General features: G+C 34.8%; 1 protein-coding gene across 1 annotated transcript in view; it reads left to right on the top strand.

Moving 5' to 3' along the window:
* The window catches only part of CUNH1orf185 (chromosome unknown C1orf185 homolog), a gene marked incomplete at its 5' end in the record, with an annotated part of 151,632 nt that extends 128,016 nt beyond the window's left edge, over positions 1-23,616 (top strand). The window contains 3 exons of the mRNA XM_055341479.1: positions 13,955-14,090; positions 21,309-21,345; positions 22,905-23,616. Coding sequence (XP_055197454.1) covers positions 13,955-14,090; positions 21,309-21,345; positions 22,905-23,293 — 562 coding nt within the window. The remainder of the gene's footprint in view (positions 1-13,954; positions 14,091-21,308; positions 21,346-22,904) is intronic.
* Positions 23,617-24,092: the final 476 nt, after the last annotated feature.

Genomic DNA, 24,092 nt, shown 5'->3' with positions numbered 1-24,092 from the left:
GACAATTCCTACAACAAATTATCTGATCCAGAAGATCAATGATATTGAAGTTGAGAAACTCTGCACTAAATAATTAAAGAATATGATATTTTTCATATGTAACATCATCATTACCTATTTAGTTGCCTTTCTAATGTGCACTTAGAGGGCTTTTTTTTTGTATTATAAGTATCACTTTGATTAATAGCCTTCTATACCTTTTTGTATAATTCCCAAATGTAGACATTTTCTGAACCCAAAGAAAACTAAGATTTGAGAGGCACCATCTTGGAAGCTGGAAATTACTTAGGAAACAACATAAGTATGGGAACAACAAAGTTTTTATTGTTACATTTTTAGTGGAACTTATAATATGTTCATATATCAAAGTCTCCCATTAGTTTTATTTTTTAACATTTTATTTAAATTCGTTAACATATAGTGTAATATTAGTTTCAAGTGTACAATTTAGGATTCAACATTTCTATGCAACACCTGGTGCTCATCACAAGCTCACTCTTTAATCCCTATTACCTATTTAACCCATCCCCCCCACCCACCTCCCCTTTGGTAATCATTTTAAACCCTTTTTTTCCAGGTAATATGCAATTGACCCTTAAACAACATGGGTTTGAACTGTGCAGGTCCACTTATATGCGGATGATTTTCAATATAGTACAGGACTATTAATGTATTTTCTCCTTCCTATGATTTTCTTAATAACATTTTCTTTTCTCTAGCTTATTTATTGTAAGACTGCAAAATATGTGTTACTCGACTATTTATGTTATTGGTAAGGCTTCCAGTCAACAGTAGGCTATTGTTTATATATGTATATATGTAAGTAGTTAAGTTTTGAGGGAGTCAAAAGTTCTATGTGGATATATAGCTGCACAGGTTGGCACCCCTAATCCTCATGTTGTTTAAGGGTCAACTGTACTCCTAAATTGTTTCAAAGCCCTTCATGTTCTATACAGCTTTCTTTGAAAGCTTCCTACAGCCTGCTTAATGGTTAGGTATCACATTTCAGAATCTTATGGAGTACTTGACCAATTTGACTATAACTACCTCTTGCATCCTTTATTTTTTTTTTTAAGATTTTAATTCTTTTCAATACATACAAGTATTAATGGTGATTGGTAGTAGGGAAAAGATAATAGAAAAAAAAGAGGACTGGCTTTAATCTGCTGCCTAATCTTAGTTCAAGTGCTTCTCTTACCTAGACCTCAATTTTATTATCTGTAAAATGAAGAGGTTATACCATATAATTCCTATAGGCTTTTCTAGTTATAAACCTGTGATGTGATATGCTATTATTTTATACTACTATTTAGCTTTTGGCCATGATTATCTATTGTTCATGGGATAAAATAGAGATAAAACAAAGATTTCTAAAATATTTTAAAGTTCCTTATATTCTTGATTACCTTCCATCTGCCTTCTTATAGTGATTGACAATACAAATTTTAAAATGAAAAGTGTCTTCTGTTGAAGAACTGTGAAGAATGATACTGGAAAAATAAGAATTTAGAGGTAGACTGGGAAAGGAGAAAGCTAGATAAGAAAAAAAGAAGTGACAGCTGTACAAAAAAAACAAAAGCTAGGTATCAAATCTAGGCAGGGTCAGATCCCTAATCACCATGAGGCCCTGTGTAATTCTCAAATTCAGAGTCTTAAAATTTGTTAGAATTGCACAGGACCCTAGAATTCGGGTCTCCCAACTTTCTAGTCTTAACACTACGCTATGTAATATCATTTAAATTATTATGTCACTTAATTTTACCTTGAGAGTGAAGATACATGCATGAAATAATCTTTTATAATTTATTTGTATAGGTTTTTTTAACCACTTAACTTATTTTCTGGCTGCTGGTGCTGTTATTTTGGGAATTGGTTTCTTTGCTTTGGCATCAGCTTTGTGGTTTCTGATTTGCAAACGAAGGTAAGGTTTGTTAGAATGTTTAACTTTTTTTTCCTTTTTAAAATTCAAATGAAAGCCTTTTTCACTTGGTATTAAATAACTATAACAGCATTGTTTCTATAATTTGAGGTTTGGTTATAGACCCTTTGATTGAGGAGGAAAAGCTTTACATGTTTAAAATAGCCTGGAAAGATAACTCCTACTAGTATAATAGTCTACTTGAGTAGTGTAATAGCAATATTCATGCATTACAATTTTAAGGAATAATGAGATATATTTTATTCTCTGGAAGACATGGATTCAAATTATCAGGCTAGAAATTTTCAAAATTTTTTATTTTTAATTTAGAGGTTAAAAACATTACAGAGATAGAAAGACTCCCTTTCTTTAGGAGATACTCAAGAGAAGAGCTGACAAAATGCTCTGGTATAGTCTAAATATAGTCTTTTGCCAGGGACAGAAAACCCTAAATTCGGTGGTTTGGATTATTTAGTTCAGTATCGTTTTGTTTGGTGTTTAAAAATGTAAATTGTAACATGTTCTTGAACACATTCCTCCAGTATTCCCTTATCTCAGCAAATGAATACATAATATCTGTTCACTTGCACAAGTCTGAAAACTGGAAGTTACTCACTTATTCATTCTTTTTAACAAATATTTATTGGTGCCTGCCATTGTTCTAGGTACCAAGGATACAACTGTGAACAAGTCAGACAGGGTTTCTGTTCATAGACTGGCAGTGCCACTGGGAGGAGACAGATAATGAAAAATAAAGTGGTCAAAGAATGTCTCTTAAAGCAGGCAGTATTTAATCCAAGATCAGAGTTAAAAGAAGGAGCAAAACATGTGAAGACTTTGTCAAAGAGCTCTCTAAGCTGAAGGGATAGCAAAGATCCCCACATGGGAATGTTCGTGGTATTGTTCAGTAAAAAGAAAGAAAGCTAGTGTATATAGAGTGTAGTGAGTGAGGGAAATAATGAAGAGATTGAAGATGTAGATAGGGCCAGATCACATAGGATGTTGTAGGCTAGAATGTAGACTTTGGATTTCATTATTTATGCCATTATAAAGTTTAAAGTAGGGTAATCATTATCAGCATAATAATGGCTATTATTGAGTACTTACTACTACATACTAGGCACTATTCTAAGTGCTTTATATATGATCTCATTTAGACTTCATAACCACCCCATGAGGTAGCAGTAATATTATCTCCCTTTTAAGGATACTATATCATCACCCATTGGGGATTTGCATTTTTATAACACTTTAAAATTTGATATATAATTTATATGCAATAAAGTACATAGATTTTAAATGTACGATGATGAATTTCAGCAAATATATTCCCATGTAATCACAACCCCAGTCAAGGTATACAATTTTCCATCACCCTGGAAAGTTTCCTCATGCTCCTTTCCAGGCATCACTCCCTACCTCCCACTCAGAGGCAATCTTTATTCTGATTTTTATTACCATAGATTAATTTTGCCTAGTCTTGAATTTCATGTAAATGGAACCATATGGACTTTTTTATGTCTGCTTTTTTGACTTAACATAATATTTTTTCGATTCATTCATGTCATTGTATTTATCTCTATTTCATTCCTTTATTGATTTTATTCATTGTATAAATATACCTCAGTTTATTCTTTTAATGGACAGTTGGGTCATTTTCAGTTTTTAGTTATTAGGAGTAAGGCTGCTATGAATGTTCTTATATAAATCTTTTTGTACATGTGCTTTCACTTCTCTTGGGTAAATACCTAAGAGTAGAATTGCTGATCATATGGTTAACTTTGTAGCAAATTGCTAAACAGTTTTCCAACATGGGTACTCCCAACGTACTCCCACTAGCAATCTATGAGAGTTCTAATTCATATTTTTAAAAGATTTTCCCCACTTCTCTGTGAAGCCTGAATTTTAGTTGAGCAAGAGTGAAAGCAGGGAATGTTAGGAGGCTGTTACCTAGTCCAGGTCAGAGATGATAGTGTCTTGGACTAATACGGAAGTAAAAGAGATGAAAAGAAGAGATTGGATTTAGGGTGTGTTTTGCAGGTAAAGTTAGCAGGGCTTGTTGATGGATTGGATTCGGTAAGGAAAAATAAGTGAAATGGCAGAATTAATACTAACACCTCCATTTCTACCATGAGCAACTGAGTAGTTGATCTTGCCATTTTCTGAGACGAGAAGATGATTAGAGAGGGGAGCATGTGGAAGAAATAGTGATAAATAAACTAGGAGTTGCATTTTAGATGTAAGCTTGAAAGTCTATTGAAATCCATTAGAAATGTCAAATACTCAGATGTACATGTAGGAACTTCAGAGAGAATTCAAGCCTGAAGATTTCGGATATCAATGTATAGAGGGTATCTACGGCCATAGAAATAGGTGAGACTAATGAGGGAGTTAGAACCTAAGACTATGTCCTTCCGACATGAAAAATCTAGCAAATGAATAGGAAGAATCAATGTCTGAGAAGAAAAAGCAGAAAGGTACACTGTCAAGGGTGGCAAGATTAGAAAATGTTTCCGGGGGTAATGGGAAGATGGTGGAGTAGGAGGACCCTAAACTCACCCTGTCCCATGTTTACAACTGGATATCACTCACATCCAAGTCAATAAACCAGAGAGTTATCCGAAGACTAGCAGAACAAACTCCACAATTAAACGTAAAGAAGCTGCATGGCAAGAGGTTAGAAAGAGCAGAAACTGTGGTCAGGAGCTGCCCATAGAAGGGAGATAGCTGCAGTCTTAAGAGAGGGTAAAACACCAGGAATCCCACATGGAGAAAACAAATCTCCATAACCTCTGGCCCTGAAAACCAAAGTGGCTGAATTCTGTGAGTTGTATAACCAGCAGGACGTGGAGCCTAGAGTTTTGAAAGAGGGCTAGTGGGAGCCCTTACAGAGTCCTTACCCTTAAAGATAAGAGCCCAAGGAAAGGCAACATAGAAGTGACAGTTTGCAGAACTGAGGGAGATCTGTTTATACTGATTTCAGAGAGTGTTGGAAGATTTCTCTGGAAACAAAGGAGCTGGCAGGTGCCATTTTCCTCTCCTGACCCCCAGCATAAACGCAAAATCACCTGCAAGAGGTGTACTGTGGCTTGCCCACGAGTTCTCCTGAGGACTCAACAACTCCAAGCCTGCTGGACTTAGCCCTGGGCTCAGTGCAATTTTTGTTGACACTGTCAATGCTGTACCTACCCAGTGCTTCTACATGCTGTGCCCTCACAGCCACCACACTTTGGGGGGTCCAGCCTAGGACTAGTGGGCCAATGCAAATTTTACTAACATTTCATGTGTCCAGCCCAGACACCAAGTGCCCCTGATGGCCACCACCACCCTCATATGCCATACCCTGGCAGCCACTTGGCTTTGGGAGGTCTGGTTTAGGACTAGGGGTTCAGTGCAAATTTTGCTAACACCACTGCCCCACCCCCAAGCCCTTCTTCTGTCACACCCCCTCAGAGCTGGCCTACCTGGATCTCACTAACATAGAAAGCAAGCATAGCCCACAACAGGCAAAGAGTCAGTGCAGATGTCTGGACTGAAATGAAAAGTGACTCAGACGCCATAGCAGGATGCAAGCAACACACATAGGAGACTCCTCTGAAGAGCCAGGTTCTAGTGAATAGGGGACGCTGCACTGCAGAGCACTACAGGACCTCTTCTTTGTAAAGCCACTACTTTCAAGAACAGAACATACAGCTGACTTTCATAACACACAGAAATGGGCATAGAGAGGTAGACAAATGAGACAGAGTCCCAAATGAAAGAACAAGACAAAATCACAGCAGGATATCTAAGAGAAAAAGAAATAAGTAAGATGCTTGATACAGAATTTAAAGTAATGATCATAAAGATACTCACTGGACTTCAGAAAAGGGTGGAGGACATCGGTAAGAATCTTGACAAAAACATTAAAAAATTACATATCAGAGATGAACTCAATAAATGAAATTTAAAAATATAATAGATGTAATAAATAGTACACTACAGGAAGCAGAGGAATGTATCAGTGACCTGGAGGATAGAATAATGGAAAACAATCAAGCTGAACAGGTAAGAGACAAATACTACATAATGAGAATAGACTTCTTTCTTTTTTTTTTTTTTAAAGATTTTATTTATCCATGAGAGACACAGAGAAATGCAGAGAGAGAGGCAGAGACACTAGCAGAAGGAGAAGCAGGCTCCACGCAAGAAGCGTGGGACTCGATCCCGGGTCTCCAGGATCATGACCTGGGCTGAAGGCAGAGCTAAACAGCTGAGCCACCTGGGATGCCCCAAGAATAGACTTATAGAACTCAGTGTGTCCTTCAAGCATAATAACTTGTTAGAGGGATACCAGAAAGAGGAGAGAGAGAAAGGGAGGCAGAAAATGTATTTTCAGGGATCCCTGGGTGGCACAGCGGTTTAGCGCCTGCCTTTGGCCCAGGGCGCGATCCTGGAGACCCGGGATCAAATCCCACGTCGGGCTCCTGGTGTATGGAGCCTGCTTCTCCCTCTGCCTGTGTCTCTGCCTCTCTCTCTCTCTCACTGTGTGCCTATCATAAATAAATAAAAATTTAAAAAAAAGATGTATTTTCAGAAATAATAGCTAAAAACTTCCCAAATCTGGGGAGAGAAACAGAGATCCAGATACAGGAGGCACAGAGACTCCCCAAAACTTCAATCAAGAAGGTCCACACCAAAACACTAAGTAATTAAAATGACAAAAAAAAATGATAAAGAATTTTAAAGATATCAAGAGAAAAGAAGACAGTTACATATACAGGAAACCTTATAAAGATATCAGCTGATTTTTCAGCAGAAATTTTGCAGGCCATAAGACAATAGTGTGATGTATTCAAAGTGCAGAAAGGGAAAATTCTGCAGCCAAGAACACTTTACCCAGCAAGGCTATCATTCAGAATAGAAGGAGAGATAAAGAGTTTCCCAGACAAAAGTTAAAAGAACTCATGGCCACTAAACCAACTCTACAAGGAAGGTTAAGGATTTAACGGACTCTGCGATGGAAAACAAAAGCCATAAGTAAGAATAAGAAAAATAAGAATCACAAAATAAAAGGGTATAAAAATGATTCCAAATATCTAAATTGTAGAGGGGAGAGAAGTAAAGAATGACTTTAAAAATAAGTGACCATCAGCTTAATATGGACTACTATATGTAAAAGATGTTACATATTAACCAAATGGTAACCACAAATCAAAAAACAGTAATAGATATGCAAAAAATACAGAGTAAGGAACCCAAGTATATCACTGAAAATCCCCCAGCCAACCATGAAGGAGAGAAAGATAAGAATCAGAGAAAAACTATAAAAACAACCACTAAAGTAACAAAACGACAATAAATATATATCTACCTATCAATAACTACTTTGAATGTAAATGGACTAAACACTCTAGTCAAAAGACATAGGGTGCAAGAGTGGATAAAAAACACAAGACCCAACTATAGGCTTCTTATACGAGACTCATTACAGACTTAAAGACATCTGCAGATTGAAAGTGAGGAGATGGAGAAATATTAATCGTACAAATGGTTGTCAAAAGAATAGCAATAGTTTTATTGGACAAAATAGATATTAAAATAAAGTCTGTAAAAAGAAACAAAGGACACTATATAATAATAAACAGAACAACCCAAGAAGAAGATATAATGATTGCAAATATTATTTACACATCCAATAGTGGAGCACCCAAATACATAAAACAGTTAATAACAAGCATAAAGGAAATATTCAATAGTAATACAATAATAGTAGGGGACTTTAACACTCCCCTTATATCAATGGACAGATATTCCAAACAGAAAATCAGCAAGGAAACAATGACTTTGAATAATACACTGGACTAGATGGATTTAACGGATATATTCAAAACGTTCCATCCTAAAGCAGCAGAATACACATTCTTTTCAAGTACACATGGAACACTCTCCAGAAGAGATCACATATTAAGGCACAAAATAAACCTCAAGAAATTAAAAAAGATCAAAGTCATACCATGCATCTTTTCTCACCACAATGTTATGAAATTAGAAATCAACCACAAGAAAAAATCTGGAAAGACCACAAATACATGCAGGCTAAATAACATGCTACTAAACAATGGGTGGGTCAACCGTGAAATAAACGAAATTAAAAAGTACATGGAAACAAACAAAAATGAAAATACAATAGTCCAAAATCTTTGGGATCCAGCAAAAGAATTATTTTTAAATTTATTTTTATTTTTTAGAGCTATAGAGAGAAAATGAGAGCAGGGGAAGAGGGAGAGGGAAACAATTTTTTTTGCATATTTTTATATTGGAGTTCAATTTGCCAACATATAGCATAACACCCAGAGCTCATCCTATCAAGTGCCCCTCTCAGTGCCTGCCACCCAGTCACCCCATCCCCCTGCCCACCGCCCTTTCCACCACCCCTTGTTCATTTCCCAGAGTTAGGAGTCTCTCATGTTCTGTCACCCTCACTGATATTTCCCACTCATTTTCTCTCTTTTTCCCTTTATTCCCTTTCACTATTTTTTATATTCCCCAAATGAATGAGACCATATAAAGTTTATCCTTCTCTGATTGACTTCACTCAGCATAATACCCACCAGTTCTATCCACATTGAAGCAAATGGTGGGTATTCATCGTTTCTAATGGCTGAGTAATATTCCATTGTGTATATAGACCACATCTTCTTTATCCATTCATCTTTTGATGGACACTGAGGTTCCTTCCACAGTTTGGCTATTGTGGACATTGCTGCTATAAACATTGAGGTGCAGGTGTCCTGCCTATTCACTGCATCTGTATCTTTGGGGTAAATCCCCAGTAGTGCAATTGCTGGGTCATAGGGCATTTCTATTTTTAAGAGACGGAAAATCTTAAGCAGGCTCCACACCTAGCACAGAGTCTGATGTGGACTCAGTCTTATGACCCTGAGATCATGACCTGAGCCAAAGCCCAAAGTTGGATACCTAACAGACTGGGCCACCCAGGCACCCCCCCCCAACAAAAGCAATTCTAAGAGGGAAATTTATAGCAGTATAGGCCTACCTCATGAGTAGAAAAATCTTAAATCAGGGGATCCCTGAGTGGCGCAGCGCTTTGGCGCCTGCCTTTGGCCCAGGACGCGATCCTGGAGACCTGGGATCGAATCCCACGTTGGGCTCCTGGTGCATGGAGCCTGTTTCTCCCTCTGCCTATGTCTCTGCCTCTCTCTCTCTGTGTGTGACTATCATAAATTAAAAAATAAATAAATAAAAAGAAAAATCTTAAATCAAACCCTAGATAGACCTAAAGAAACTAGAGAAAGAACAACAAACAAAACCTAAAAGGTTTTGCAGAATAAAGGAAATAATAAAGATTAGACCAGAAATAAGTTATATAGAAACTTAAAAAAAAAATAGAACAGCAGATCAATGAAGCCAATGAAGCCAGGAGCCGATTCTTTGAAAAGATCAACAAATTTGATAAACCTCTAGCCAGACTCATCTGAGAGAGAGAGAGAGAGAGCGTGAAAGGACTCCAATGAACAAAATCACCAATGAAAGGAGAAATAACAACTAACATCCTAGAAATACAAATAATTTTAAGAGAATATTATGAAAAACTGTATGCCAAAAATTAGACAACCTAAAAGAAATGGATAAATTCAGAGAAATATAATCTATGAAAACAGAAACAGGAAGAAACAGAAAATTTGAACAGACCTATTACCAGCAAGACGATTGAATCAGTCATCAAAAAACTCCCAACAAAAAGCAGTCCAGGGCCAGATGGTTCACAGGTGAATGCTACCAAACAAAGAAGAGTTAATACTTATTCTACTAAAGCCATTCTAAAACATAGAAGAAAAACTTCTAAATTTATTCTGTGAGGCCAGAATTATCCTGATACCAAAACCACATCAGAGATGAACATTGATGCAAAATCTCAACAAAATACTAGCAAACAGAATCCAACAATACATTAAAAAAAATCATTCACCACAACCAAGTGGGATTTATTCCTGGGATGCAAGTGTGGTTCAATATTCACAAAATAATCAATGTGATACATCCCATCAATAAAAAAGAATAAACAGTGTAATCACCTCAATAGATGCAAAAAAAGCATTTGACACAGTACAACATTCATTCATGATAAAAACCCTTAAAAAATAGGTTTAGAGGGGACATACCTCAGTCTAATATAATAAAGGCCATACATGAACAGCCCACAGCTATTATGATCCTCAGTGGAAGCACAGAGCTTTCCCCTAAGGTCAGAAACAATACAAGAATGTCCACTCTTACTACTTTTATTCAACATAGTACCAGAAGTCCTAGCCAAAGCAATCAGACAACAAAAATAAATAAAAGACATCTAAATTGGAAAGAAAGAAGTAAAACTCGCTCTTATTTGCAGTTGATATGATACTATATATAGAAAATCCTAAAGACTCCAGCAAAAAACTACGAGAACTGATAAATGAATTTAATAAAGCCACAGGATACAAAATCAATATGCAGAAATCTGTTGAATTTTTATACACTAATAATGAAACAGCAGAAAGAGAAATTAAGAAAAGAGTCCCATTTACAATCTCACCAAAAATAATAAGATACCTAGGAATAAACAAAGAGGTGAAAGACTTCTACTCTGGAAACTATAAAATATTGATGGAAGAAATTAAAGATACAAATGAAAAGACATTCCATATTCATTGCTTAGAAGAACAATTACTGTTAAAATGTCCATACAACCCAAAGTAATCAGATTTAATGCAATTCCTATCAAAACACCAACAACATCTTTCACAGAACTAGAACAAAAAATCCTAAAATTTATATGGGACCACAAAAGACCCTGAGTAACCAAAGCAATTTTGAAAAAGAGAAAGCTGGAGGTATCACAATTCCAGACTTCAAGTTATATCACAAAGCTATAGTAATCAAAACAGTATGGTACTGGCACAGAAATAGACACATAGATTAATGCAACAGAATAGAAAACACAGAAACCCATAATTTTGTTGTCAGTTAATCTTCGACAAACCAGGAAAAAAATTTCCAATGAGAAAAAGAAAGTCTCTTCAACAAATGGTATTGGGAAAACTGGACAGCCACATGCTAAAAAATGAAACTGCACCACTTGAAGAGAGCAAAGGCAGTAATTTCTGACATTGGATCTAGCAACATTATTCTAGGTATGTGTCTCCTGTAGCAAGCAAAATAAAAGAAAAAAAAATAAGCTATTGGGACTACATCAGAATAAAAAGCATCTGCACAACAAAGGAAATAGTCCAATTAAAAAATGGGCAGAAGACATGGATATTTCCCCAAAGAAGACATCCAGATGGCCAACAGACACATGAAAGGATGCTCAACACCACTGATCATGAGGAAAATGCAAATCAAAACCACAATGAGATATCACCTCACACCTGTCATAATGGCTAAAATCAAAAGCACAAGAAACAACAAGTGTTGTTGAGATGTGGAGAGAAGGGAACCCTCTTCCACTGTTGGTGGGAATGCAAAGTAGAGCAGCCAGTGTGAAGACAGTATGGTGGTTCCTCAAGAAATTAAAAATAGGGTCACCTGGGTGGCTCAGTAGTTGAGCATCTGCCTTTGACTCAGGGCATGATTCCAGGGTCTGGGATCGAGTTTTGCATCAGGCTCCTTGCAGGTAGTCTGCTTCTCCTTCTGCCTATATCTCTGCCTCTCTCTCTGCATCTCTCATGAATAAATAAAATATTTAATTTTAAAAAGAAAGAAATTAAAAATAGAGCTATCCTATGATCTAGTAATCGCACTACTGGGTATTTACTCAAAAATAATCCAAAAACATGAATTCAGAGGGACACATGCACCCCTATGTTCATTGCATTATGTACAGTAGCCAAACGATGGAAGCAGCCCAAGTTTTGATTGATATGGATAAAGAGGATGTGGTATAATAGACAATGGAATATTATTCAGCCATAAAAAATAAAATCTTGCCATTTGCAGTGACATAGATGGAGCTAGAGAGTATAATGTTAAGCAAGATAAGTCAGAGAAAGACAAATACCATATGATTTCACTCATATGTGGAATTTAAGTAAAAAACAATGAGCAAAGCAAAAAAAAAAGAGAGAGAGAGAGAAACCAAGAAGCAGACTATAGTGAACAAACTGATGATTATCAGAAAGAAGATGAGGGGGAGATGGGTGAAATAGGTGATGGGGATTTTTTTAAAGATTTATTTATTTATTCTTGAGAGACATGGAGAGAGAGGCAGAGACACAGGCAGAGGGAGAAGCAGACTCCCCGGAGAGAGCCCAATGCAGAACTCATGCCCTGAGCCAAAGACAGACGCTCAACCACTAAGCCACTCAGGCATCCCAGTGATGGGGATTAAGGAGTGCACTTGTCATGATAAGTACTGGGTGATGTATGGAATTGTTGTATCACTATATTTGCACCTGAAACTAAGATAACACTGTGTGTTTACTGGAATTTAAAGTTAAAAGAAAAAAGAAAAAAATAGAAAATGTTTCAAGAAGGAGGAAAAGATGATGTTGATAGTGCTTAAATTGAGAAAGATGAGGATAGAGATCCCTGGGTGGCGCAGCGGTTTGGCGCCTGCCTTTGGCCCAGGGCGCGATCCTGGAGACCCAGGATCAAATCCCACATCGGGCTCCTGGTGCATGGAGCCTGCTTCTCCCTCTGCCTATGTCTCTGCGCCTCTCTCTTGCTCTCTCTCTCTGTGACTATCATAAATAAATAAAAATTAAAAAAAAAAAGAAAGATGAGGATAGATAATTTTTGAATTTGGCAAATGGAAGTTATTGCTGATCTCTGACAGTTTTGGTGGAATGATGGGCTCAAAAGTTCACATTTGAATAAAAGGATGTAAGAGAAATGAATCAAGTATAGACCTCTCTTTAAAGAAGATGGGTTGTTTTGTTTTTTTGGTGAAGGTGACTTGATAAATGAAGAAGTAGCTGGAGGAGAAGGGTTGTTTTTCTCTAAAGATTGAAGATATGCTAGATACCTTCCTCTCTCTTTCACACTTCCCCCAAATTTGAACCATCACAAAGTTCTTTTTATTTTACCTCATAAATCACTCAAATCTGTCCTTTTCTTTCAGTTACCAGTGCCCCCATCTTATTTATCATTATTCCTCATATAAATTACTGCAGTATAACTGACCCTCTACCCTTAACTATTGTCCTCATTATATCTCTTCACATTTCTAATCAAGTCACCCAACCATTTCATCCCATCCTCATTATATTATAAAGGACTTCCCATTGCTTTTAGGATAAAGACAAATGATATGACTTTTAAGGCCTTACATGGTCTGCCCATTTCATCTCCCACTTTATCTTGCTTTCACTGCTTCTGCTTCACTATCCTAATCTGGCCCCTAGGTCTTTATACTGATATTTTTTCTGACTGGAATATTCCTTCTTCTGCATCTCCCTTCCTTCACAATACTCTACCTAATAACTTATTATTACTTCAGATGCTCAATTCAAGCATCTTTTTCCCCAGAAAAGCCTTCCCTAACCTCTCTAACCAGATTTATTCTCTTTGCTACATATTCCCACAGTACACCAGGCACCTTTCCTTGACAACGTTTTCCAAAATCATAATTTTTCATTTTCTTGTCAGTGTTTTATTAATATCTGTCTTCCTTAATAGTGTTTAACCTCCATGAGAGCATCTGCCTTTGGCTTACATTGTGATCCCGGGGTCCTAGGATCAAGTCCCACATCAGGCTTCCTGCATGGAGCCTACTTCTCCCTCTGCCTATGTCTCTGCCTCTGTGTGTGTGTGTGTGTGTGTGTGTATCTCATGAAATAAAATATTTTTTAAAAATTTGTATTCTATGAATAAAATAGGTGTAATGAATCAGTAACATATGAAAAGGGAATATATATGTTGGTTTGTGTTATAAAAATAAGAATATAGTAATATTTTTTTATTTTGAACCTTTGTGTATAACTATTGGAAATAATAGTTTAAGTGGTTTATAATGGAACTCATGTTTAATAATATTCTCTACCATATATTTTTCAGAGAAATATTTCAAAATTCCAAATTTAAAGCAACTGATGAGAGATGCAGGCAAAGATCATCAAAGGCAAATGTTAAAGCTCATTCTCAATGTGTCTTTATTTCTCGAAATTTTCACACTGGAGGATTCCAATTACAGGTAGTGTATAATACTTTATAGAAATCTTTTCAAATAATTTATATGATACTATGTCATTAACATTGTTATCTTTAAATTTGAAGGACAGAGTATCCACTGTTATTTTTAAATTTGAGAGATAGTTACATGGAGCTAAAATTAAATTACCTAAGCTAGTTAGGTTTTATATTATAGGAAACTGAAAAGCTAATTGAAAATGTCTGCTTTTATAATTGCTTCTGTATATCTCTAGCCTGAGAACCTATACTCCTCATATTGAGATTGCTATAGGAATGAAGATAAATGGTGTAAGAAAAGCAAAGCAAAATTACCAGGCCTATTTTAGGAAAGTGATTTGGAAGTAAGAGGATACTCAGATAACCAAATAATTTAACAAAACCAACTAATTGAAATTAAGTACAATTTAACAAGGATTTATTAAGACTTCATTGCATTCTAAACTCTGGGAACCCCCTATTAAGGATGATAAGATATGCTAGAATAATAAAAGTGGGAAAGCCAGACACATAGTTAACTTCCTGTTATGTGGTGTCAAAACAGTGTTACATGGACAAAGTAAAATAAGGGAGATACCAACAGAAATTTAAAACTGTGATATAACTAAACAAAACTAATATTAGTGGTTTATGGTATCATTATTATTATGATAGCATTAGTAAATAGCAACAAATTGATAGGATATCAAAGTTTCATTGTACATATTGAATATTGAACTCAAGTTGAACTCAGCGTTCACTTGCTTAACAAATATTTTTCAAGTATCTTAAATATGACTAGTTTTGGCACTGAGGCTACATAAACAAAAAAGATATGAGTTCAGACCTAGATGAGCCCAAAGTTAGCAGAGAAGAAAAACATAAACTAAAAATTACAACATAATGTGGTAAGAGCCACAAAATTGAAGAAATACAGACAAGGAAGCATAAATTGAGGAAAGCTTCATAGAGAAATTTTTAACTAGATTTTGAGAAACCAATAGAAGTTTGCCAGGAGGAAAGAGAGTGAAGGACATCCATTCTGTGTTCAAAGGCTTGCAGCTATGAAAGTAACATGTTCAGTAAAAATGTTACAATGTTTGGGGCCTAGAGTTCACAGAGGGAAGTGGTGGGGGATGATCCTGGAGATAAGGTTATGAGAAAACTCATTTATAGCCTGGGGTTTGGGATTTTACTCCATAGGCTTTACAGATCCACTGAAGGCATTATGGGATTATGGTCAAGAGCATAGACTGTAAAGCCAGTTAATGCAGGTTAGAATCCTGGCTCTACCACTACTAGCTGTATAATCTTAGGCAAATCACTTAACTTCAGTGTGTCTGTTTCCTCATCTGTAAATGAGGATGATTTCATCTCTAAAGAATCCTTATGGGAAGTAAATTAATTAGTATGTAAAAAAACACTCAGAATTATGCTCACATAGTGAGCACATTACAAATTTACCATTATGACTACTGAAGGGTTTTAAGCAGGTGGATTTAATGATCAAATCAATTCTAAAGATTAATAGCTCTGACTTTGAAATAAAAGATTGTTTGAAATTGAGATTTCATTCAGATAAAAATGTTTCTATGCATGCATTTAATATTAATTGAATTTACTGAGTATCCATCACATGCTAGGCATTTTGCTAGGTACTTCAGTATAATGATGTCTTCATACCTAATGATAGATACAGACAAACAGACAATTACAAAAATGTCATGAGTGCTATGATGGAAGAAGTGCACATATAGTAGTACTGTTTATTTATTTTTCATTCAACAAATACCTAATAAAGGCATATATGCTAGGTACTATTCTAGGCAAATGGAAATTTGGTAGTAAACGGGAAAGATAAGAGTCACTGTCCCATGAAATTTATAATCTAATGGGAGAGATAAATAATATACAATTAAATATAAAATATTATTCAGGACTCTTGATAGTCACTGATAGGAACCTAATTCAGAAAAAAAGAAAAAAACGTAGTATGAAAATATGGTAGGAAAAGAATAAGGTAGTGCTGACTTCATCCACAATCAATTTAAGTACCAAAAGATTCTTTTTCATATCGTCCCTCTTTTTCTCATCTCAGTTTCTGCCTGTGTATTGGCCTCTTCGTCACCTCCTAGAGGTAGTCAGGAGAATGAAAATTGTAACAAAAGATATGGCTTAATATATAGAATTAAAGCTTAATTACCAAAAAAGCATTTATTGTGAAATACAGTATACAAACAAAAGAATACCCACAAACAACTTAAAGACTAATAAATGTAATTATTTATACCCACCACCCAAAATAAGAAATAGAATATTACCATTACCTTTGAGGTGTCCTGAGTCTTCATTTATCTCTTAGAGTCAATATCCCCACCCTTCGACCCATTATCCTATAATTGCAGTTAATCATTTCTTTGCTTTTCTTTATGGCTTTACCACAAATACTGTAGATCCTTGAACAATGTATTATTAAGTTTTACATATTTTTAGACTACATGTCTAGTATACTCTTACTTTTTTGTACTGTTTCTGAGATTCATGTAGGTTATGTACTGTTTCTGAGATTAATGTAAACATATATATACTCATAGTTTATTATAGACTTTTTTTACAGTATTCTATTTTATGAACAAATCAATTTTTACATTTCATAAATAAGCCTAAAATTAAAAGACCTCAAATAGCCAAAGCAATCTTGATAAGAACAAAACTGGAGGTATCACAATGCCAGATATCAAGATATTCTACAAAGCTGTAGTAATCAAAATAATATGGTACAGGCACAAAAACAGACACATAGATCAATGGAACAGAATAGAAAACCCAGAAATGGACACACAACTAATATGGTCAACTAATCTTTGACAAAGTAGGAAAGAATATCCAATGGAAAAAAAAGACAGTCTCTTCATCAAATGGTGTTGGGAAAACTGGACAGCAAAAGAATGAAACCGGACCACTTTCTTATACCACACATACAAATACATTCCAAATGGATGAAAGACGTAAATGTGAGACAGAAAACCATCAAAATCCTAGAGGAGAACACAGGCAGCAACCTCTCTGACATCGGCTCTAGCAACTTCTTACTTAGACATGGAGGCAAGGGAAACAAAAGCAAAAATGAACTATTGGGACTTCATCAAGATTAAAAGCTTCAGTGTCATGTCTAAAACCTTTCTCTAAGGTGGTAAACATTTATGCCTGTATTTTCTTCTAGAAGTTTTAATAGTTATATTTAAGTGTTCGATCTATTTTGAGTTAGTTTTTGTATATGGTGTGAGGTATGGGCCCAACTTCATTCATTTGCATGTACATATCTGGTTGTCCCAACACCATTTGTTGAAAAGACTGTTCTTTCCCCAATGATTGGAACACTTGTCAAAAATCAATTGACTATAAATGTGAACGTTTATTTTTGGAATATCAGTTCTATTTCATTGATCTATATATCTGTCCTTATATCAGTACTACATCTTCTTAATCATTGCAGCTTTGAAGTAAGTTTTAATTTCAGGAAGTTCTCCAACTTTGTCCTTTCTCAATATTATTTTGCTGTAAGTTTTATATTTTATATTTCTTTGATCGACTTTTAGTTAATTTTTAAAATAAAGTGTGAGGTTTAAGTCAACATTCATTTTTTTGGCTACTGATGTCTAATTGTTCCAGCACTATTTATTGGAAAGGCTATCCTTTTTACACTGAATTGATTTTGCAGCTTTTGTCAAAAATCTGTTAGGCAAATACGTGTGGGTCTATTTCTGGATTCTCTGTCTGTACTGTTGACCTCTGTCTTATTTCTACCAGCACCATACTCAAGCTACATGGTAACTCATAAAATTGAGCAGGATGGTTCCTCTAATTTCTTTCTTCTTTTTCAATATTTGGGTTTTCTTTCTTTCTTTCTTTCTTTCTTTCTTTCTTTCTTTCTTCTCTTTCTTTTTTGCCTATTCATATACAATTTTAAGATAAATGAATCTCTAGCTACAAAAAATCTTGTTGAGATTGTGATGGAAATTATATTTAGTTTATAGATCAGTTTGGAGCAAATTGCAATCTTTATTAAAATTGATATTTATGTTGACCTGTGTTCTGTGACCTTTATAAATAAATTTACTTATTACTTTTAGCAGCTTTTTGTGTGTGTGTGTGGACTCCATAGGATTTTCTTCAACACAATCATATCATCTATGAAAAACATCAATTTTACTTATTGTCCAAACTTTATGCTTTTATTTTATTTTCTCATCTTGTTATACTGGATAAGACCTCCAATATAATGATGAATTAGAAGTGTTGAGAACAGTTAGCCTTTTTGAATCCCTGATGTCAGAGAGAAAACATTCAACTCTTCATCAGTGAGTAGAAGGTTAGCTATGGAATTTTTGTAGATGCATATTATCAGGTCAAGGAAATTCCCTTCTATTCTTAGTCTAATGAGAGATTTTTTTGTTTTGTTTTTTAAGTCATGAAGTTTGCTGAATTTTGCCAAATGGTTTTTCCACATCTTTTGACATTGTTTACATGGATTTTCTCTTTTGTTAATGTGAATTACAATGTATTTCAAATGTTAAACCAAGCTTGTATTCCTGGAATAAACCTCATTGGATTTGATTTACTGATATATTTTAAATCACTTTTACATCTATGATCATGAGGGACATTATTCTACAATTTTCTTATCTTGTAATAGCTTTGTTAGATTTTTAAAAAGATTTTATTTGTTTGAGAGAGAGAGAAAGAAAGAAAGAACATGATCAGGGGGAGTGGCAGAGGGAGAAGCAGACTCCCCGCTGAGCAGGGAGACTGATGCTGGGTTCAATCCCAGGACCCTGGGATCATGGCTTGAGCTGAAGGCAGATGCTTAACCGACTGAGCCCCTCTTTTTTAGATTCTAAAATCACAGTTATTCTGGTCACAAAACAACCGTGAAATGTCTTCTGTTTTTAATAGTATCCACTTATCCTTCTGATGTCTGTAGAATCTTTAATAATGGCACTCGTTTTATTCCTCATTATATCTCTCTTTTCCTAAATCAGTCTTGCTAGGAATATGCAATTTTATTATTCTTAGAGGTTTCCTCTTTTATAATATAAACATTTAATGTTTAAATTTTCCTCTAAGTACTGCTTTTGCTGCATCCCACCAATTTTTATGTTTGGTTTTCATCATTATTCAGTTCAAAATATTTTAAAATTTCCTTTTGTTGTTTTTCTGATATTGACATTTTTGAAGAATACAGTCAGTTATTTTATAAATCATAGACTCATTTTGACTTTCCTTGTGATCAGATTCATTTTATCACTTCTGAAGACATACAATGTTCATCTGCTTCCTCTAATGATTTTAGTTGATCACACAATCAGGATGATATCTGTTCTTCACCCATTGTATTATTCCTATTTTTACCCTAACAATTAAATAATCTGTGTGATGACACTTTGTAACCATGTAAATATCTTTTCTTCATCAAACTCTACTTACCAGCTTAATAAAACCATTCTACTACTTCCATCTATATTTGTCATTTGGCTTTCTACTATAAGAAAAAAGCTCTCTTTATTTTATTTATTAATTTGTGTAGACTTAATGGGTTTGTATGTTATTCAGCAGATGATAATCCATTGTTATACTTATTTTGATGTTCAGATTTTTCCAAATTTAACCAATGGGAACTCCTTTCAAGGATGTTTCTCTTTTTTATATGTCCCTGTCATTTTTCGAGCTCTTACTTCTGAAACTATAGCATTATTTTTAATAGTTGGAAGAATATTTATTGTATTAGTATCTATGTATCAATACATTTAAGTATTTCTTTGCATTTAGAATTTTAAAATGTAGATTTTAAAAATGCTTAGCAATGTTGTAAAAGACTTTCTGGCAACTGAATATTTACACAAATCCAAAATTATTAACTTGGAATAATACATTTCTAGAAGTAGATTTGTTATATTTCCCTCAAGAAAAACTCTTCCTAATAATGGGCAGCAATATGTAAGAATGTTCATTTTGCTATTCCCTTAAGTTTGGGTGGAATTTCAATCATCTAGGGCCTTATTCTGTGATCCCCAGACCAGTGAGATTGTCATTACCTGGTCACATCTATTAGAGATGCACAATCTCAGACCCCACTTGAGACCTGCATTTGAACAAACTCCCCAGGTAAGACACAGGCACATTAAAGTCTGAGGAGCAGCGTTCTAATATAATTTATATAGGAGTCACAAATTGAATTGATCCAGGTAAGGTAAGTCAGGAGCCTATACTGGCATTTATATTTATAAAAGATTAAAGTGACAATTAAGAAAGTTGATTCTGAAAAAAAGTGTTTATATGTTATTCTATATACATATGTGTTTGTGTGTGTATATATATATATATACACGTGACATATATACACACACATGCCCTCACACACACACCCTATATATATGTATATCCGAAACAAACCATTTTGGGGGACAAGACAAATCAGATCAGCATGGAGTATTAACACTGTTCCCCCAAAACACAAGAAGATAATGTCATTATCTCTCCCCCACACACACTCCATCCCAAACACCCTATGCAGTAGCCCACTGTTTATCTAGTGGTCTAAGGAAAGACTGAATCAGAACTGCTTGTATGTTACAATGCATACCCCCAAACCCCTGCCAGAGAATCTGTTAAATAGTAGAGTCTGATATTATGTCCAAGTATCAGCATTTTAATAAGCACACCAGGTGATTCTGATGCCCTGGAGTTTGAGAACTACTACACCATAACAGTTCCTAGAACACATCTGGAATGTATTGTTTGAGCAACTGTTTTATTTGCTTCAAAAGAATAGTTGCATTTTAGTAAAAGTCTTCAGCCTGAATTCACTTTTTTGTTGTTGGTGGTTAATGGAATGAGTAAGTCTAGGAATTCTAATTACTTTTTTAGCCCTTTCTAGTTCTAACAAATGACTCTGAGTTAGTTGGGAGGGAGAGAAATAATCCTGATGAACTCTATTTCACCCTTCCATTCCCTATCCTGAGACTGCCTTCTTGAACCAATTCACATTCTTTCCAGATGATACCTAAACACTTTTTTTTCCTGTAAATATATTTTGGTGAAATAAACTCATATCATGGAAAAAATTCCATCAAAAATTTATTATGATGTTAAAATAAATTATTCTTATATAAATATATGTTAAATATATTAAAGAAATTACCTAGAAACCAGTTTTTAAATACAAATAACTTTTTTTATGTAGGAGGAGCAAAGAAAAAAGGAAACAGCACGTATAAAAGGTAATTTTTCTCAACAATTTATTAGAAGAAATCATAATCAACTTAGAGCAATTTGTATCTTAAAGAACGAAGAGGCCTACCTAAATGTTATCTAAATATTCTTTTAATATTATGGAAATTGAAGGGAAGCATTAATGTGTTAGTATGTGGGTGGGCATATATTTCTTAAAAAACAAAAACTTGGGGCACCTGGGTAGCTCAGTGGTTGAGCATCTGCCTTTGGTGCAGGTCGTGATCCTGGGATTGAGTCCCGCATTGGGCTCCCCATTGGGGGGAGCCTGCCTCTCCCTCTGTCTATGTCTCTGCTTCACTCTCTGTATTTCTCATGAATAAATAAATAAAATCTTAAAAACAACAACAACAAAAACTTGCAATGTCTCATCTTAAATTAAAATGTGAAACAAATTTTTGTTCCTTATTTATACACAAAAGTATCATAGTCAGGGGCACCCAGGTGGTTCAGTTGGTTAAGTGTCCAATTCTTAATTTCAGCTCAGGTCATATCTCAGAGTTGTGAGACTGAGCCTGGCATAGGGCTCCACACTGGGCATGTAGCCTCTTTAAGATTCTCTCTCTCTCTCTCTCTCTCTCTCTCTCTCTTTCCTTCTACCTCTCCCCTCCTTCTCTCTCTCTCCTCCTCTTAAAAAGAAAAAAAAAGTATCATCGTCAATGCCATATAATAATCCTGGAGGGTCAAAAGACATAAGGATTTTATAATCCTCCAGATGTTGCATATTATGTCTTAGTACCTCAAAACATTACCCTCCTACATAATATTTCTGTTATACATTAATATCAAAGGCCAATATATATAACATATTATAAAAGATACTTAAGATACTATATAGTGTGATATTTTCTAAAACTTAACATTTTTAAATACCAACTGTGAAGCATAAATAATGTAATAGGAGAAGCATGAGTCTTAGAGTACTAGAAGTCTAGATGAAGTCTATTGTGTATCTGATTTGTGATGAGTCATCAGTCTCTAAATCTCGATCTTCTCCTTTGTGAATAATAACTACCTTGAAAAGTTATTGAGAGGGTAAATGAGATATGGCAATATATCAAACTGCTTTGCATATTTTAAGGCACTCTAACAATGTTAGTTGTTACTTTAAGTGGTGTAAAGCCAACCCATAGGTCCTTCCTACTATTGACCAGTCTGTAATCTGCCTTCTTACAGAGGCATGTGTTTTTAAATTTATTTTTAAAAATAAGGCAATACTTATCTATAAATATTTAAGAAACTATGTTTTCTGATATTAAGGGACATTCCAGAACTGAGCTTTCTAGCCTGCTTAGAATCTTCTCCTATTAAAACAGGTTGATTTTAGAGTAGCCTTTTCTACTCTTGATTATTATGAAATTATTAATCCCCAATTGCATATTTAACATTGTACAGACGATGATAGCAACTCAGAATTTTCACTATTGCATCCTCCTAACCATTTTAACCCTAAAATAAGTCTGAATTTTAAAAAGAAACATTGTCCTTATAAGTAAGATTTGGCTTATGAATATGTAATATTAATAGCAAATCTATTTTTCTTTTACAGCGATTAAAGATCACACTAAAGATGAATTCTGCTTTGCAACAAAAAAGGTCATTTGTGACCCCTCAGAGACTAGCTCGGCAACACATCCCAGCAGTGTTACCTTAAGTTTATCAACACTACCATCTGATTCTTATTACAGCCAAAGTATAGAAGCAGCTGATGACTGGTTTTCTGATGATACTCTAGCAAAAAGTACAATGCCTTTTCTCAGGGAACCTCTAATGGAAAAAGTATTTTCATACCTGTCAACAATTTCATTAGAAGACTGTACTGAAAATGAACTGAATATGACACTTTATGATGATCAGAAAGATGACAGCATTAAGGAAATATTTTCACGAAGACATACAGAGGTTGAAATACAAAACCTTCAACACAATATTGAATGACTTTTTTCTTTTGAAACTTTGTTACACTGAAATCATGGAAAGTTAAAACTAAATTACCAGCTTCTGAGTTTCTTAACATGCTCATACTATTACTTTTCTTGTTCTTTACCGTTGAGTGGTCCTACTTCCCTCACCAATTCTTATTTCTAGAAACAAAATTATAGGAAGAATAGAGTGATATCATGAACATTAAGCTTAACTCCTTGTATCTCATCAAAGGACATAATATATAACATGAATGTACTTCAACATACAAGAGAAATACTTTAAGAAATCTTCAGCACAAATAGATTTTGGAATAAAACATTCATAGCATTTCCTTATACTTTTGACATTTTCAATTTTATTTCAATCTGGGTGAGCCAAGCAGAACACTTCCATCAGCATTTCTGATTTTTAAGTACATAAATCTCCTACCCTTCAAATTTATTTTATCATGATTTTGGTGAACAATATAATTTTGCTCTTTAAGGGGAGCCTGGAACACTGAAAAATCCAGAATATAATTTTCTTTGCCCTTTCCTATATATGCTTCTTAGAATGGTTTCCCAATCCTTATTCCACTATGATGGACATGTGGGCAGCTATGTTCTTAAGCAGTTGATTCAAGCTAGATGAATCAGAGTTCCTCCCTAATCTGAGAGATCCCCCCTTCTTTTTTTTTTTTTACATATTTTTATCATTTTTTTAGGAATAATTCCAAATGAGTTATGAAGGAAATTTACTGAGTTTGATGAGTTTTCTAAAAACTTTTAATGAAGATAATCTGAGAGCCCCTTGGTTGGATGTCTATGTTTGG

The sequence above is a fragment of the Nyctereutes procyonoides genome, unplaced genomic scaffold (assembly GCF_905146905.1).
Source record: "Nyctereutes procyonoides isolate TBG_1078 unplaced genomic scaffold, NYPRO_anot_genome, whole genome shotgun sequence".
NCBI lineage: Eukaryota > Metazoa > Chordata > Mammalia > Carnivora > Canidae > Nyctereutes > Nyctereutes procyonoides.
This window is presented reverse-complemented; position numbering and strand designations above follow the sequence as displayed.